Source organism: Diaphorina citri, unplaced genomic scaffold (assembly GCF_000475195.1).
Source record: "Diaphorina citri unplaced genomic scaffold, Diaci psyllid genome assembly version 1.1 scaffold1456, whole genome shotgun sequence".
NCBI classification, from domain to species: domain Eukaryota; kingdom Metazoa; phylum Arthropoda; class Insecta; order Hemiptera; family Psyllidae; genus Diaphorina; species Diaphorina citri.
Genome location: NW_007378882.1, coordinates 18266 through 36723, shown reverse-complemented (window position 1 = coordinate 36723; position 18458 = coordinate 18266). Strand labels below are relative to the sequence as shown.

At 38.3% G+C, this 18458-nt stretch overlaps 1 protein-coding gene across 1 annotated transcript in view; it reads right to left on the bottom strand.

Annotated features, from left to right (window-relative positions):
• The window catches only part of LOC103515988 (cadherin-99C-like), a 38220-nt gene that overhangs the window by 16683 nt on the left and 3079 nt on the right, over positions 1–18458 (bottom strand). Inside the window, exons 3-7 of the mRNA XM_017446885.1 lie at positions 17158–17167; positions 13829–13894; positions 8410–8471; positions 6283–6354; positions 3994–4074 (exon numbers count right to left, since the gene is read on the bottom strand). Of these exons, the coding sequence (XP_017302374.1) occupies positions 3994–4074; positions 6283–6354; positions 8410–8471; positions 13829–13894; positions 17158–17167 (291 nt within the window). The remainder of the gene's footprint in view (positions 1–3993; positions 4075–6282; positions 6355–8409; positions 8472–13828; positions 13895–17157; positions 17168–18458) is intronic.

The following is an 18458-nucleotide window of genomic DNA, read 5'->3' as shown; positions in this document are numbered from 1 at the left end:
GAATTATGGAGAGCCTTGAGGCCTGTGGAAATGTTCTGAAGACGCTTTATAAATCACGTACTACTTCCTCCGGGCAGGCCTGACCTATCGTCTGATGACACAACTGCACACATAGATGAGAATAGAAGAAACTATATGATAGGAGTAGAGACTAGACACATGGACTTAGATGAAGAAAGAACAGACACGTAAAGATGTGATCCAAAGAAATAAGTAACCACAGAGTTGTCATGGATGTAGACAATATTGACTGGAAGTTAGATGGACGAAGCAAATTCACTAGTCTAGCTGATATGCTTCCTATCAGAAAACTTGAAATGGAGCATAACCTTGATCAAAAAATGCTCCATTCTTATACATATCCGCAAAATCAGTACAATAATTAAAATTCATTCGAACAAAAATTATAATTATAATTGTGTTGAATTAACTATTTGTATATTTTGTATGGTCATTACAACTATTTACGCTTCCATTTTATTTTGTTTCGGGAATAGTTCTAATTTGTTTAACAGGTCCATGACGGAGTCCACACTGGCGGTTGAATTGCCTAGGGATGGAGTTGTATCATAGGTGTGAAATTGGTATAAAATTTATCCTAGAAACAGTGCTTTATTTATTTATTTTTTAGTAGGAACAAGTGGCCAATTCAGTAGGAAGTAGGGACAAGATCAGTAGGAATATGGACCAAAAATTCGATGCAATGTTTACTCTACGTGACGTGCATAGACCATGACGTCATCACAGGTCAATTGCACAGGTCATGGGGTTTCCAATGGTTTCATTGCTATCAGAACTGATACCATCACGACATCTCTAACATCCGGATGGTTCAGATAAAACCGCATTCATGTCACCGGATGGTCGTTGGTCTACACTGTTGGTCTTTGGTCTCAACTGATGATTGTTGGTCTCAACTGCTGGTCGTTGGTCTACATTGTTGGTCGCTAATCTACACTCTTCGTCTTTGGGGTATACCTACACTGATGTCAATAAACCAATCTTCATGATAATTTCACCACATTCAAGGCTGGAACTCATAATTCACAGAACTTGTTAATGGTGTGATTGTGACTACAAGTGCTCCGAGCAATGTCACTGTAGAAACATTTGTTGATCAGTTTGAATTATGGAGAGCCTTGAGGCCTGTGGAAATGTTCTGAAGACGCTTTATAAATCACGTACAACTTCCTCCGGGCACGCCTGACCTATCGTCTGATGACACAACTGCACACATAGATGAGAAGTAAGAAACTATATGATAGGAGTAGAGACTAGACACATGGACATAGATGAAGAAAGAACAGACACGTAAAGATGTGATCCAAAGAAATAAGTAACCACAAAGTTATCATGGATGTAGACAATATTGACTGGAAGTTAGATGGATGCAGCAAATTCTTGGACTTCACTAGCCTAGCTGATGCTTCCTGACAGAAAACTTAAAAATATAGCTTGACCTTGATCAAAAAATGCTCCATTCTTATACATATCCGCAAAATCAGTACAATAATTAAAATTCATTCGAACAAAAAATATAATTATAATTGTGTTGAATTACCTAACTATTTGTATGGTCATTACAACTATTTACGTTTCCATTTTATTTTGTTTCGATATGGTTTGATGAGATACCTAATACAACATTCATTGTAATTAACAGAACATTTGAAAATCCTTCTATTATAGCATTAGGTACAAGAAATAGATGGTTTGATGAGATACCTAATACAACATTCATTGTAATTAACAGAACATTTGAAAATCCTTCTATTATAGCATTACAAGAAATCGATTAATTCAGAGGATGTATCTCCATAATTCCTATTATTGAATCAACTCTTCACAGTGTTTTCAATACTGCCTTATTTTAATTTAATTAAAAAATATTATAGGTTTCAACTTGTTCAGTTTGCTGTTTCCATTTCGCAAACTGGTTGCTATTCACAATATTTTTTTCATACCCGCCACACCTATGAACCATTATTTTATTGGGCTATAAAGTTTTCAATTTTGCACATCAAGGATGTAGAGAGAAGTTGATATGGATATTACAGCATATGAACATGGAGGAGGTGCAAGAATTGAAACAGACATCTTGACAGCTTTATAATGAAGGTTAAGGAGAGAGTAAGATATCCTGTGGCCTGTGGCAATGATTTCCCACCCTGACTTGAATCACTTACTAGAACCAGAGCAACAACATGCAGTATTATGGAAACATTTTATGATCAACTTCCATAAGTCTGGTCTGATCTTTTGGATCATAAAATTGAAAATATCAAAGATACCCATAGGTAACCTATTCAAAGAGACCATTGTGGGATGCTGGAATGTATTCCCACCCCGACTTGAATCACTTACTAGAACCAGAGCAACAACATGCAGTATTATGGAAACATTTTATGATCAACTTCCATAAGTCTTGTCTGATCTTTTGAATCATAAAATTGAAAATATCAAAGATACCCATAACCTATTCAAAGAGACCATCGTGGGATGCTAGGGAATGTAAACGCAAACATGTAGGTACCAGGATTGAGGACATGCAGTGTCAAATAAATTTGGTCACCATCCTTCTACCAAAGCCAACAAGTAATAAATTAACAAGAAACCAAAGCAAAACCGATAAATTCAGACAAGATGCACGGAGCGTTTGAAGTTACAAAACACAGTCTCCGTAAAAACAACACAACCAGGTTGCCAATTAACAAAAAGAGACCAAGACTCATTGAGCTCTGTAATCAAAAATCAATGGGAATCGTCTGGCCATTGTTCATGCAAATGAACAAAGAACTTGCTCCTAATAAAACAAACCTGGAATGTAAACGCAAACATGTTGGTACCAGGATTGAGGACATGCAGTGTCAAATAAATTTGGTCACCATCCTTCTACCAAAGCCAAAAAGGAATAAATTAACAAGAAACCAAAGCAAAACCGATAAATTCAGACAAGATGCACGGAGCGTTTGAAGTTACAAAACTTAGTCTCCATAGCTGGAATGTAAACGCAAACATGTTGGTACCAGGATTGAGGACATGCAGTGTCAAATAAATTTGGTCACCATCCTTCTACCAAAGCCAACAAGGAATAAATTAACAAGAAACCAAAGCAAAACCGATAAATTCAGACAAGATGCACGGAGCGTTTGAAGCGTTTGAAAAACACAGTCTCCGTAAAAACAACACAACCAGCTTGCCAATTAACAAAAAGAGAGAAATACGCTGAACTCATTGAGTTCTGTAATCAAAAATCAATGGGAATCGTCTGGCCATTGTTCATGCAAATGAACAAAGAACTTGCTCCTAATAAAACAAACAACAAAGGAATCTGATATTGTCAAATCTCGAGATTTTGTACTCTACCTAATAGACTTGAAAGTTTATGCAAATGAGGAACAGGTCGATGCCAATTACTAATCATGATGCTGAGAACCACCAACGTATGAAACCTCTCTAATCTCTCTTACCTGAGAGTACATAATTCAATCACTCACCAGATAATTGGAATCAAAAATAGAACGTACTCGTGTGCCTAGCTCAAGATCAAGCTTATTATTTATCTACGTTTGTCTTAGATCTTTATGAGCTATGATAGTTGTCTATGAAAAGTATAGGTACCTTATACTTACACAAGTAGGTACCTACTTGCTGCAAATGTTACCAGGTACTTAATACCTAACCCTTATTACCAACTGAATCCTTGGGCCCATTCCACGAGGAACTTTACACCAGACTCGAGTGACTAGAGGTACAGAAAAACGAGATCACCGGTATGTCATATCGGTTTTAATCTTTTATTGCGCATGTAGTGCACATTGGGGACTTGAAGTACTTCGTGAATGGGACCCCTAAAGGTGTGTCCAAACATAGTCGACCTGCCGTCGATCGACCGTCCATACGTCGATTCACAATAAATTCACATCGATCGACGGCCGTCGACTATGTGTGGACACACCCTAATCGGCCTAATCTCTGCGCGTGCGCACTTACCTGAAAGACTATATGCATCTGCGATATTTTATACTTCACAAAACTGTGATTGTAAATCAAATTTTGCTTCTGGATGTCGAGCTACTCGAGATTAATGAAATAAAGGTAGTAAAAAAGCAGTTAAGCTAGATCTCACTAAACCTACATTATTTGTAAATAATTAGCTTGACCTAGGAAGAGTAACAACCATAGAATTTTACTTTTATGTTTCAGTGAAGAAGAGAAGATGAGAAATACTGATCAGAGGTATCCGCAGTCAATCCGGAAGTGGTACCAGACTAGAGACAACACACTAAGCTCGGTACTGTAAAGTTGTGAAGACTGAAGACAAGGCCTAAGGGGACTATTTAGTATTAGCTGGCAGTATAAATAAGGTGAGTTATAGGAATTAGGTACCTGCTCATGAAGTATTGTAAGCCTCAAAAACCCCTACAGTGTTAATGAACATAATTATGTACCTTTCCCTTTGAAATGGGCAGTTTTTTCATTTAAAAAGCTATAAAAGCGCATAACTGTCTCATGTCTATGAGAAATGTATACCGTTAACTCGAGAAAACAACCTCAAAGTCGAGAAAAAAGTTCGCAAAGTTAGATCATTATGTACGTGTTTATTGTTTTATTTCTTCATTTCAAGTGATTGGAACCAGTTAGTTGAAAGTTAAGCGCGGGGGAACGATCTACTGATCTTGGAAAGGCTGCGGTCCCAACACATCACCCTGTGGGCTTCCATGTCAGCCTCATTAGGAAGTTTTTGCCACGAGTAAACAACAATAATAGTTGAAAGCCAACTAGACACCCATTAGATCTAGTTACACTTGTTTAGGATACGGTGATACCCTGGTCAACAGAACTGGTTTGGATTCTGGACGTCAGAACTTGATAGATGACACCTCGATCACAATGACACCGCGTTCAGATCAGAAAGCCAAGTCGTGTTCTGGTATCGTTATATCGAACACGGAATGAAGATAACATCGAGAAGGAATTAAGGAGCCCGGTAGTGCTCCGCTCCGCCAAGTCGAAAAACATGACCAATTTGACCGCTCTACCGAGAGATATTAAGGTGTGTGCAAACATCGTCGTGGTATCGTTATATCGAACACGGAATGAAGATAACATCGAGAAGGAATTAAGGAGCCCGGTAGTGCTCCGCTCCGCCAAGTCGAAAAAAATGACCAATTTGACCGCTCTACCGAGAGATATTAAGGTGTGTGCAAACATCGTCAACCGGCCGTCAATCGACAAGGTAAATCTATGTTGTCGAGGCAGTGTGGCTTTATACGCCGCAGAACAAGTAGCCTTGTTCACGTAGTTCACGTAGTCTTACATTAGGTCCTCGAGAAACTGGGGATTCTTGAAAATTTCTTTTTGTGATGTTGGCCGGCCTAGATAGCTTGGAAGGTAGCGCTAGGTCGTGGGTTCGATTCCCACCCGAGGCGGATTTTATCAACAGATGAGGTTCTTTCTCGGAACGGCTGGCGTTCTCCCATCCTGTCCTCCTGCTCTCTTCGCTTTCGGGACGGTAAGACCTTAGCAGTTCCCTTTATTAAACTTCTTGCGAAAAAACACATAGGTAACTGACAGATAACCCACCTGTCAAACATATTCTTAGCCCCCTCATGTGAGTTATTGTCGATTATGGCGTGTTTTATGGCCCAAAACAGTATGTTATGGCTTAGCCCAGCACTTTACAACTTCACAGTTCTAATTCCAAGTGGCTAAGTGGCCATACACCGTTCATAATAAAAACCATACTCATGCTGAGACCAAACCTTCACCTTTGCCCAAGTTGTGAATTAAGATATAGGAACTCCAAAAACCGAGAGAATTCAAATCGAAAAATAAATTAAAGTGTTTTTTTTTTTCCAAATTCGTAATTTTGAGGCTTCGTTGGAATCGAACTAAATCCTGCAGGATCCTCCAGATTCCTCCATCCACATTGATAAATAGTCCTTAATCCGGATCAGTTGTTCATTTTTTGGGTATTTAATAGGAACAACATGAATGAAAGAAAGAGAGAGATTCAGTTGGAACAACACGAGTGAATGAGAGAGAGAGAGAGAGAGAGAGAGAGAGAGAGAGAGAGGGAGAGAGAGAGAACGACTTAGAAAGAGTCTTACAAAAATGTAAAAAGAAAGAGAGCAACGAAGACATTATGATTTATGGGTTTGGTGCATAGGTATTGTGTCCGAATCTGTAAGTTCAAAAACTTGGAAGGAATTTGGTGTAGAGTTAGTCTAGAAATCTAGACCATTAAATGTACTGAGATGGCACGATGAAATATTCGACCAATCCGTTGACCCCGGCATCGGCATCCACTGCGCGCAGATTCTTGAAGATGGTCGAACCCAGCGGTGTGAGCTGTGAACAGACGAGGGAAAGATTATTAGGGGAGTTTTTTGACATTAAATTGTTTTGTAGCCAGTAGCCAAAGCCAAATGTCAGCCCAAAGCAATCACCATAGTTAGGGCTGATTGAGAGGCTGACGAAAAACACCGACCTATACCCTGGTTTACGAGCAGAGGTGTGGTGGACGTGTATCTATCGAGAATTAAAAGCTTTTGTCCGGTCTAGTGCCAAGATTTTTTTTCTCTGCCTTCTACTTTTACTTCAATAAGATAGGCGCACATATTTCATGTATAGTTTGCAGGATATAATGTAACGTGGATTAGGATCAATATTTACTAAATTTCTTTTCTAATAGGTCGAGTAGATCGACTTTCTTTAGCAGTGAACAAGCCAGACTTTTTATGTTCTACAGTGCCAAGATTTTTTTCTCTGCCTTCTACTTTTACTTCAATAAGATAGGCGCACATATTTCATGTATAGTTTGCAGGATATAATGTACGTGGATTAGGATCAATATTTACTAAATTTCTTTTCTAATAGGTCGAGTAGATCGACTTTCTTCAGCAGTGAACAAGCCAGACTTTTTCTTTATGTTCTACCTGATTAAAAGTCTAGAAATACTAAAGGTCTTAAAAGCTTTTGTCCGGTCTAGTGCCAAGATTTTTTTCTCTGCCTTCTACTTTTACTTCAATAAGATAGGCGCACATATTTCATGTACAGTTTGCAGGATATAATGTACGTGGATTAGGATCAATATTTACTAAATTTCTTTTCTAATAGGTCGAGTAGATTGACTTTCTTCAGCAGTGAACAAGCCAGACTTTTTCTTTATGTTCTACCTGATTAAAAGTCTAGAAATACCTACATTACTGCTTTGAAATCTGTTGGGGCACACCTTTACGCTTTTCTAACGGTTTTCATACAGTCAATCCAATAATATTACGAGTACCTACAAAAGAACTCTTCAGTCCCTGGTATATATAACATTAAATTTTGTGTTGACGCACCATAATAAATTAAAATAAATAAAACTCTTCAGTCCTATTCGAGTTCGAGCAGTATAAATAACCTCCATTTCTACTGACAGACCAAATACGAGTGTAAGTAGTGTGGTCAAGACGCTCGCCTGGTAAACAGGAGGGCGTGGGTTCAATCCCAACCGAGGTATGGAATTTTATACTCAATATAGGAAGGTTGAGAATTTGACCACACCAATATTAGCAGTACTTGATTGAAGACGACGAGGTGAAGAGGTGAATCTATGTTGTCGAGGTAATGTACGGTTTCAGTCGACGTCGCCATCGACGGCGTCGATTATGTTGGGGCACACCTTTACGCTTTTCTAACGGTTTTCATACAGTCAATCCAATAATATTACGAGTACCTACAAAAGAACTCTTCAGTCCTAATGTCCTATTCGAGTTCGAGCAGTATAAATAACCTCTATTTCTACTGACAGACCTCAGGTTGGATCATGGTTTCATAACTCGTTTTACAACCTACTGGTCGTCGTTATTATCTCCTCATTACAAGACAATTTTATGCTCGAAAAAGTCGAGATCCGTGTATACCTCTCTAATCTCTAATGATTATACTCTAACTTTGTTTTTTCATATTGAATTACTAGACATTAAACTTTTTTTTTACATTGGATTAGGTAGACATTTTTTAAGTCGAGTTCTTTGTAATGATTAAAATGTAACATTTTTTTTCTATTGAATTAAAGAATAAGATCTGGTTCATATTATGTCCCGGGTCATTGTGTCATTTGAACCTCACGATGCGGAACTTTGCAAAGTTCGTGGCAGTCTGGCAGATCAGTACTTAGAACTTAGGACTGCTAGGAGTCTAGGAGACTTTGATGGGAGGAGATCAAAGCACGAATATTTGATATCTTTTGTTAGGCTATTACCTATGTATGCCAAGTAGTTTTATATTGTCTTTGAAGTACTACAAACCTGTTATTGATTATGACACGATGTGGTATTTTTTTGGGGATTAAGAAATAAGCATGTCAAAATTAAGTAAGTACATCATAGGTACCTACATAAGGCGGTCCTATAGAACTATGTCCGTATCTGGATCTCCAAATATTGGAAGTTCAGGCGGTGAAGTCTCTTGATCCAATTCTGGAAAACAAACAAAGGAATTATGTCAGTAATGAATGTGAAGACACTGAACGATTTGATCAAACAATTTAGCTCTTGTCTCGTCTCTTGCATAGAGGTGGTAATAACCAAGTCAAAATTTCGTGATAAGAATGGAAGATACATAAATAAGTCAGAGTAGAAGGAAGTACTGAATTCTATGGTTACCAAAATCGCAGACAAAATCTTCAGTTCTGTTCACTAGGTACTCGCATTAGGTACTCGTATCTACTCAAGTTACAAGATGATGAGGTACCCATATTAAATTTTCCAACAAAAAGGTCACCATCTATCAGGATCTCTTTACTTCCAACAGTTTACAGTCATCCTCCTCTATCTCTCATCATAACTTAACTAAATGTGTGAAGTATTGTGTCTCTTCTCGCCCATCTGATGAGAGGCATACTACGGGATGGGCATGCTACGACACAGACCACATGCGTTTAATGCAGCTGCAGTTCAATAAAGTACCAACCTTGATGTACTATGCGCTCTCCTCTCTACTCTTTTTTTAGTCTAGGGCAGCAAGGTAGGTACAACAACTACACTACACTGATGATGATGATGACTTTTAGGAAAACGGGTGTTTAAATTTAATTATTCATATTTTCTAAGTCGTGATACTACCAACCTACCCAAGGTTTCGAAAAGTTTAAATACAGATTAATCATTGTGAAACAATTTCAATGTGATGGGAATCGGATACTCGAGTTTCGAGCTTCTAAAAATTGAGATGTAATAATAAAATTCAAATTCCGAAGTCATTGAAACTCGAGTTTACAGTGTAGTTCTAACTTTATGAACAGAGCTATGAGACAATGAGCAATGTCTGTTCTTAGAAGAAACAGATATGTTTTTGTAAAAATAGTTCTTAGGAGCAAAAATCTCACCTATTAACCAATTTTTCGCAGACTTCATTTTGATATTGGTATAAAATTTATACTAGAAACAGTGCTTTATTTATTTATTTATTAGTAGGAACAAGTGGCCAACTCAGTTAGGAAGTAGGGACAAGATCCATAGGAATATGTGACCAAAAAATCGATGCAATGTTTACTTGACGCGACGTGCATAGATCATGACGTCATCACAGGTCAATTGCACAGGTCATGGGGTTACCAATGGTTACATTGCTATCAGAACTGATACCATCACGACATCTCTAACATCCGGATGGTTCAGGTAAAACCGCATTCATGTCACCAGATGGTCGTTGGTCTACACTGTTGGTCTCTGGTACCTACACTGATGTCAATAAACCAATTAGCATGATAATTTCAACACATCATTCAGTAGGAAGTAGGGACAAGATCAGTAGGAATATGGACCAAAAAATCGATGCAATGTTTACTCGACGCGATATGCATAGACCATGACGTCATCACAGGTCAATTGCCCAGGTCATGGGGTTACCAATGGTTTCATTGCTATCAGAACTGATAACATCAGGACATCTAACATCCGGATAGTTCAGGTAAAACCGCATTCATGTCACCAGATGGTCGTTGGTCTACACTGTTGGTCTTTGGGGTACCTACACTGATGTCAATAAACCAATCAGCATGATAATTTCAACGCATCACAGGTGTGTAAATAAATCAAAATTAGCAATTTGCATAACTAGCAAGGAAGTCTATGAAAGAGGGGACCTATCTTCTGTAGTGTTTTCTATTGAAAAATGGCCCTTCTTTCATAGATGTCACCAGATGGTCGTTGGTCTACACTGTTGGTCTTTGGGGTACCTACACTGATGTCAATAAACCAATCAGCATGATAATTTCAACACATCACAGGTCACAGGTGTGTAAATAAATCAAGATTAGCAATTTGCATAGCCAAATGAGGGAGGTCTAATAAAGATTCTTCTTCTGTACTGTTTTCTACTGAAAAATGGCCCTTCTTTCATAGATTTTGTTCAATGATCCTCGCGCATGTGAGATTATTCCTGTTTCCCTAAAGGTAACTACTACCTACATATTGTACTTTTGAATGTGGAAGGTCCAATAGACGACGTGCCTAGGGAATTATCTACCGCCCAAGTGTCCTAACCCTTATGTCTCGTGCCCTGGTAATGCCCTGAGCTTTATATACAAGGTGTCTTGTACATTGTTCCTACACTGTGAGAGCAAAGCGCATAGAGCATGGAGAAGGTAGAGGGAAGGGACGACAGTGGGAAGTGACGAATTTAAACCTTATTGAGCTGAGGACAACAAAGATCCAACAGAGCAGTCCATTTTCCAGTTGTACCGAACTCTGTCTGAAAGCAGACATAAGGGTTAGGACACTTGGGCAGTAGATAATCCCCTGTCTTTCATAGAATTCGTCCAATTATCCTGGCTTATATGCATATTTCCCTATAGGCCTATACCAATAGGTCCCTAATAACCTACATATTTTACTTTTAATTGTGGAATGTGGAAGGTCCAACACATGCCTAGGGGATTATCTACTGCCCAAGTGACCTAACCCTTATGTCTGCTTTCAGACAGAGTTCGGTACAACTGGAAAATGGACTACTCTGTTGGATCTTTGTTGTCCTCAGCTCAATAAGGTTTAAATTCGTCACTTCCCACTGTCGTCCCTCCCCTCTACCTTCTCCAAAACTACTCTGTTGGATCTTTGTTGTCCTCAGCTCAATAAGGTTTAAATTCGTCACTTCCCACTGTCGTCCCTCCCCTCTACCTTCTCCATGCTCTGTGCGCTTTGCTCTCACAGTGTAGGAACAATGTACAAGACACCTTGTATATAAAGCTCAGGGCATTACCAGGGCACTCCTATCCACTGAGTTCTGTACAGAGACCTACTGGTGCCTGTCTTGTAGAGCTTTAACACGGGCTCATTATAATATGATCAGTCCGGTTCTCATGCTCTAGCTAGAGCATACGTCCGCGTTAATTTATTGTTCTAATGTTTTGAATACAGAGCCCCTCCTCGTGTTGGGTATAGCTTGCGATAGAATCAATGGGACAAGACCTGAGTTAGCACATTTTTAACGAAAACATTGATTTGTTAAAATTAAAATGTCTATTGGGAAACATGACAAAAAAGAGTTCAAAATTTCACTAATTTTGAACGACATGCGAAAATGAAGTTTTAACATCTCCACTAACAAATTCAAAGGTTAAATAGCGTTATAGGTTTGTAGATAATTACTCGTATTGATATAGGTATAGATTCTATGATGTGTATGAGTATTCTAGAATGGAGTTTTGGCATCTCCACTAACAACTGCATGCCTTAAACACTGAGTAGGAACATAATTATTACCTTTGTATTTTTGTATTTCTGAACAATATTATGAATTCTTACAATGGAAAATTGACATCTCCACTAACAAATTCAAACATGAATGTGTGTGAGTGCCAATACTGGTAGATAGCACCTAAATGGGAAGTATTGTGTCTCTTCTCGCCGATACTAAGTGATGGGCATAATACGGCACAGACCACACGCGTCTAATGTAACAGTTGTTTCATTGTTACGAAACAAAACCGTCGGTGAAACACTCATTTTTTTTCCTTCTTACACATGAATAATTTTATTATTTGTCGTAAACCGGAGAGCTTCTTCACAACTTTTGTGGACATCACAGCATTACTAAGTGCCTTCTTTACTGTTGACTCTCATTCATCAATCTTTTATGTTTAAAAGTCCCGCCACTGATCGCTACTCGATTAAATTAGCTACTCAATTGTCCTCACGAGGCTGAGTGCACCCCGATTGGTTCCCACAGAGCCGAAAAAACTTCGACCCCGCCAGGAATCGAACCCGGGAACTCCGGCGTGCAAGCCTAGTGTGATACCCATTCGGCCAGGGAGGCTACTTTATATGGAAACATTGTTTGTTTCTTATTAGAGAGCCAATCTTTTCTCTCAAATTTCTAAAAGTTCGAGATGTATTACCCAGTATAACGTCCGCCCAGGTGCTTGATAAAGTGAACTTGTTTCAGTTTAAATTGAGTTTTTGGTGAACCTGTCGAACCTCTGGTGTCCTAATGCGTTCACTGATTGAAAAACACGAGGTCGATAAATTTCTTCCGCTCAAATTACATCGAGAGATCAGAAAATCTTTGGCGGATCCCAAAGAGGCGGAGTAGATTAAGATGGGATTAGATGTCGAATAGATATCGATAAGATGTTGAGCAGATAAATTAGAAATTGATTAATCTCGCTAAAGAGGTTCGAACTTTGGAACATAATTATTTCATCTTATATATTTACTTACCTATATGCACCTATATCTAGGTACGTATGAACCTATATTTATAAATAAGTGTAAATGCAGTTTCTTTGTGTTATTATGTCACAACTTTGGTGCTCTCAATAATCCTAAAATCCAATGTTTACCTATACCATGCTGGCACCGGTCGCTATGCGCATTTATATGTCATAGCTACTCATTTTCACGAGGCTGAGTGGGCCCCGCAACAGCCAGTCACGGAATCAATCATTTGCATGATACAAATGACCGGCCGTCAATCGACAAGGTAAATCTATGTTGTCGAGGCAGTGTGGCTTTATACGCCGCAGAACAAGTAGCCTTGTTCACGTAGTCGTCTTACATTAGGTCCTCGAGAAACTGGGGATTCTTGAAAATTTCTTTATGTGATGTTGGCCGGCCTAGTTAGCGTGGAAGGTAGCGCTAGGTTGCGGGTTCGATTCCCACCCGAGGCGGATTTTATCAACAGATGAGGTTCATTCTCGGAACGGTTGGCTTTCTCCCATCCTGTCCTCCTGCTCTCTTCGCTTTCGGGACGGTAAGACCCTAGCAGTTCCCTTTATTAAACTTCTTGCGAAAAAACACATTGGTAACTGACAGATAACCCACCTGTCAAACATATTCTTAGCCCCCTCATGTGAGTTATTGTCGATTATGGCGTGTTTTATGGCCCAAAACAGTATGTTATGGCTTAGGCCAGCACTTTACAACTTCACAGTTCTAATTCCAAGTGGCTAAGTGGCCATAAGAAACTGCCCACCTAAGTACCTGTGGAACTCCGTTTCTACAGAAGTGTTCCGCAAGGGAGAACAAAAATAAATGACACTTACCAGAACCTTTACTTTCTTGGATATCCAGGATAATGTTGGATTGCCCGGTTTCCACTTCACATAGACCTGGAATCAGACAAAAATAATCGGGTACGTTAGATTACTTAGTGGACAGACAAAAATACAATATGTATACATAGTAGGGTGAGTTAGATTACTTAGTGGACAGACAAAAATACAATATACATAGTAGGGTGAGGGGTGAGTTAGATTACTTAGTGAAATATTTGAACATTTTTATTTCGTTACAGAAGTGTTCCGCAAGGGAGAACAAAAATAAATGACACTTACCAGAGCCTTTACTTTCTTGGATATCCAGGATAATGTTGGATTGTCCGGTTTCCACTTCACATAGACCTGGAAACAGACAAAAATAATAGGGTAAGTTAGATTACTTAGTGGGCAGACAAAAATACAATATACATAGTAGGGTGAGTTAGATTACTTAGTGAAATATTTGAACTATTTGCCACTTCGGATAGATTTGACACTTCGTCTGAAAACACTGCTTGTCCAAGTTTAGTGTGTAACTTCAATCTAATAATAATATGATTGTGAACTGTAATGACTAGTCGGACATAAGTGGTTCGTGGTTGTAACTAGGAATGTAGGTAGCTAGTTAGGCCCTTACATACTTACACGTAGTTACACAAAAAACACTCAGATCGGTTGAGATAAATCCCGCTGAACACTTGGTTCTCACTTAGTGTGTAACTTCAATCTAATAATAATATGATTGTGAACTGTAATGACTAGTCGGACATAAGTGGTTCGTGGTTGTAACTAGGAATTTAGGTAGCTAGTTAGACAGGCTTACTCACAGCTAGTTACACAAAAAGAGCTCGGGTCGATTGAGATAAATCCCGCTGAACACATGGTTCTCACAAAATGTCTGCTAAAACCTGGAAAACGTCAGAACTAATCCACTGGTCTCGAACTATGACCCATGGTAACCCCAGTGGTCACTTAACTACCAGAACCAATCAGAATACAATTCATCCAATGTTCGAGATAATAAGTTGACCGGTTCTGAAACAGCTGATTTGTTTAACTTTTTATTCTTATACATGTTTTTTATCTAACTTTTCCATTAAGTTTTATACCATTCCATAAGTTAGATTATTCAATTTGAATGGAGTCACACAAGGGCCGGTCTCATAAAGCTCAATTCAGTCTCAGATAAATGAAGTCTATTGTGCTAAAGTGTAATGTTACTGCAGGGCCGAAAACAGAAATTGTCAACGAGGGAGGGACAAATGGACTGGGACAGCCAGGAGTCCAGGACTGTTCAGTACATTACATCAGGATCTGAGTGCACGAAATCCTCAGCCAATTTCGGTTGTGCTGGCTAAACTTTGGTGACTTGCAACTTACAAGCCCCTTTTTTTCCAAAAAGCAAGAACCGAAATAGCTACATACACATTTTAAAAAGCACGAAACTTGGTTTCGGTCGAAATTATTGAGCCAGTCTGAAATTACTAAGGCCGGGGTCCACAAAGTGACTTTAAACTCGGGTACATATATATATAGCAGGGGAGGCTACTAACCTTACCTTTGGGAGCCGCAAATCCCAAAAAGCCGATTCGGGGCGACCCACGTTTTTCTTATTTCTGAAATTGATGGTTCACACAATAAATAGGTACACGGTTGTTGTTGTTGTTGTTGTTGTTTTAGCGGCTTTAGCTTTCTCTCATTATAATATGATCAGTCCGGTTCTCATGCTCTAGCTAGAGCATACGTCCGCGTTAATTTATTGTTCTAATGTTTTGAATACAGAACCCCTCCTCATGTTGGGTATAGCTTGGACGTACGATAGGATGAATGGGACAGGGCCTGGTTTAGCATTGGGACCCTTAAATGAAAACATTGATTTGTTAAAATGCCGACATCGACATGTGAAACTGAAAATGAAGTTTTAACATTTCCACTAACGAATTCAAAAGTTATAGCGTTATACCTAGTTAATTATTCGTATTAATCGTAGGTATTGATGTATCATTCTATGGTATGATTATTTATTAAGTAGGTATTCTAGAATGGAGTTTTGGCATCTCCACGAACAACTGCATGCCTTAAACACTGAGTAGGAACATACCTTTGTATTTTTGTATTTCTGAACAATATTATGAATTCTTACAATGGAAAATCTCATTATAATATGATCAGTCCGGTTCTCATGCTCTAGCTAGAGCATACGTCCGCGTTAATTTATTGTTCTAATGTTTTGAATACAGAGCCCCTCCTCGTGTTGGGTATAGCTTGCGATAGAATCAATGGGACAAGACCTGAGTTAGCACATTTTTAACGAAAACATTGATTTGTTAAAATTAAAATGTCTATTGGGAAACATGACAAAAAAGAGTTCAAAATTTCACTAATTTTGAACGACATGCGAAAATGAAGTTTTAACATCTCCACTATCAAATTCAAAGGTTAAATAGCGTTATAGGTATGTAGATAATTACATACTCGTATTGATCTATAGATTCTTTGATATGTATGAGTGTTCTAGAATGGAGTTTTGGCGTCTCCACTAACAACTGCATGCCATAAACACTGAGTAGGTATGTAGACGTACCTATGTTTGTATCTCTGAACAATATTGATACGGATTTTTACAATGGAAAATTGACATCTCCACTAACGAATTCAAACATGAATGTGTGTGAGTGCCAATACTGGTAAAAAAACGGAGTTTTGGCGTCTCCGCGAAAAAGCTCCCTTAAGGGATGTGTTTAAGGGAGTCTTGACATCTCCACTAACAAAATCCAATAGCTAATGGAGTTTTGACGTCTCCATGCACTAATACAAGTGAACTTCATAAGATGTGGGTTGCAGGACGGTTCTGACAATTTCTGAATATGTAAGTTTTGGGATCTCTAAAAATATCAATCTTCAGGTATCTCTCTCTCTCCTTTCTCTCTCTCCTCTCTCTCTCCCCTCAGTTTTAACACTTCAAGGTATAAAACATAGTACACCATACACATAAGTATGGATGTAAATCATTAAATATGGGTACTAAAAAAGCGATAATAATTCATAAACGATTGTTATGTGTACCTCTCTTCGTGTTATAACAAGGTGTTATTAAATTAATTACGGTCATATAATTATTATGTACAAGTCATATAATTATGTACAAGTGAGAATACAACTGATTATGTCAAAACAATTGAGAGTTCTTCGACAAAACATGAGATGTTAAACAATACATCGACGACTTGGATTTATGTTAGACAAAACTTATAAACGAGTCACTTTAACTTCCAACTTTAAGGAAAATCAATCAAATCTCAAATTATTTGTGGTAAAGCAGAACTCTTTCACAGCTTTTGTGAATATCACAGTTTCATAAATGCCTCCTTTCAAATCAATTTCCATAGTTCAATCATCTTCTTACACTGGTAATACCGCCACTGATCGCTAATCTATTAAAGTAGGTAGCTACTTAGTTTGGAGATGAGTTTCTTGAGAAATTAAGGAGATAACTCATCTGGAACCGCTGAAAGTAAAAGGTTGGAAACCTAATTGAGCCATTAATACAGAGGTCAAAATAGTTAACAACACGGCCAACACCTTTCCGACTAGAAATCGGGGGCTTTCAACTTTCAAGTACCTACCTTCTAGAATCTAAAGATGATGGAGTATATATATAGTATAGGTCTATAGATGGAGTATCTAGACACCTAAAAATAATCACAACAATAATACATCTAGTAACTCATAATTTGTAAGGACATAATTATAGGAATTAGTAATAGGTACACCTGCTAGAAATTTAGTGTCCTTCGCATACCTGACTTTCATAATAATAACACAGACTAACTGACAATAATAAGATGTCTAGGTTGGCCGTGTTTTATGGGAATAGGATGCTTATGATGTTAGGTAATGGGTGTTAGTTTTACGACAATTTTGTCTAGACTCCTGATTCAGCATCGCTCGATCACCACCTTCAAGTTGTCTGCAAAATCATGTTGTCATTACACCTTCTATGTAGTTTGCTGTGAACACTTTCTGCAAAATCATGTTGTCATTTATGTACACCTGTCTATGAAGTATGTCTACATTATGTCGAAATAGACATTGACTGAAAATCAATTTGTATAATAACAATAGTGTTTGTTTTATTTGTACTGCTCAAATAGAACTAAAGGGGCCCTTCGCCGTTACCCCAGCAGCAATGGGCTACTACTATTATTGTGGTCAAATTCGTACCTAAACAATATTGAGGATAAAATTCCATACCTCGGCCGGGATTGAACCTAAGCCCTCCTGATTACCAGGTGAGCGTCTTAAGTAGTAAGGATTTTGAAAAAGAGTTTAATAGAAAGTTGAATTTTTAAAAAAAGAGTTGTTAACTATGAACTGATCTCAGTCGATTTCAATCGACAACATAGTGTTAAGACTGCTTTTTACACATAGGTACTTGTAGGTTGTATTGTGTTGTATTGGTTTTCACTTTTTGCCAAGTTTCGCAAACTATTTCAATTAGTTAAACTCGGCTTAAGTTTCACTCTTGGATTAAGCAATCTATTTTTTTTTTTTTAATTTCAAAAATTTTAACCAATCAGATTGCTTAAATCGAGATTTAAACTTAAACGGAGTTTAAACTCACTTTGTGGGCCCGGAAGCCTCTAGATCTCCAGACTCAGGACAGAGCCCCCCTTTTTCATCAGGCCTGCCCAAAGGTATTTCAAAATGTCTCCATACCACAGCCTCAATACAAGCACAGTTTGAAACTTTAGATCAAGTATGTTCTCGAGACCTATTTCCGCCTCGAGAGAAGTTCAATAAAAACTTTCGCTAAAGGCCATCGCCTATTAAACTTTTGGCTCGCTGTACTCGGAGCTATAAACACGCAACAAGTTATGGCTTTCTTTTGTGACGAGGTGCAAGAGGTAAGACCAGAGATGTGTAA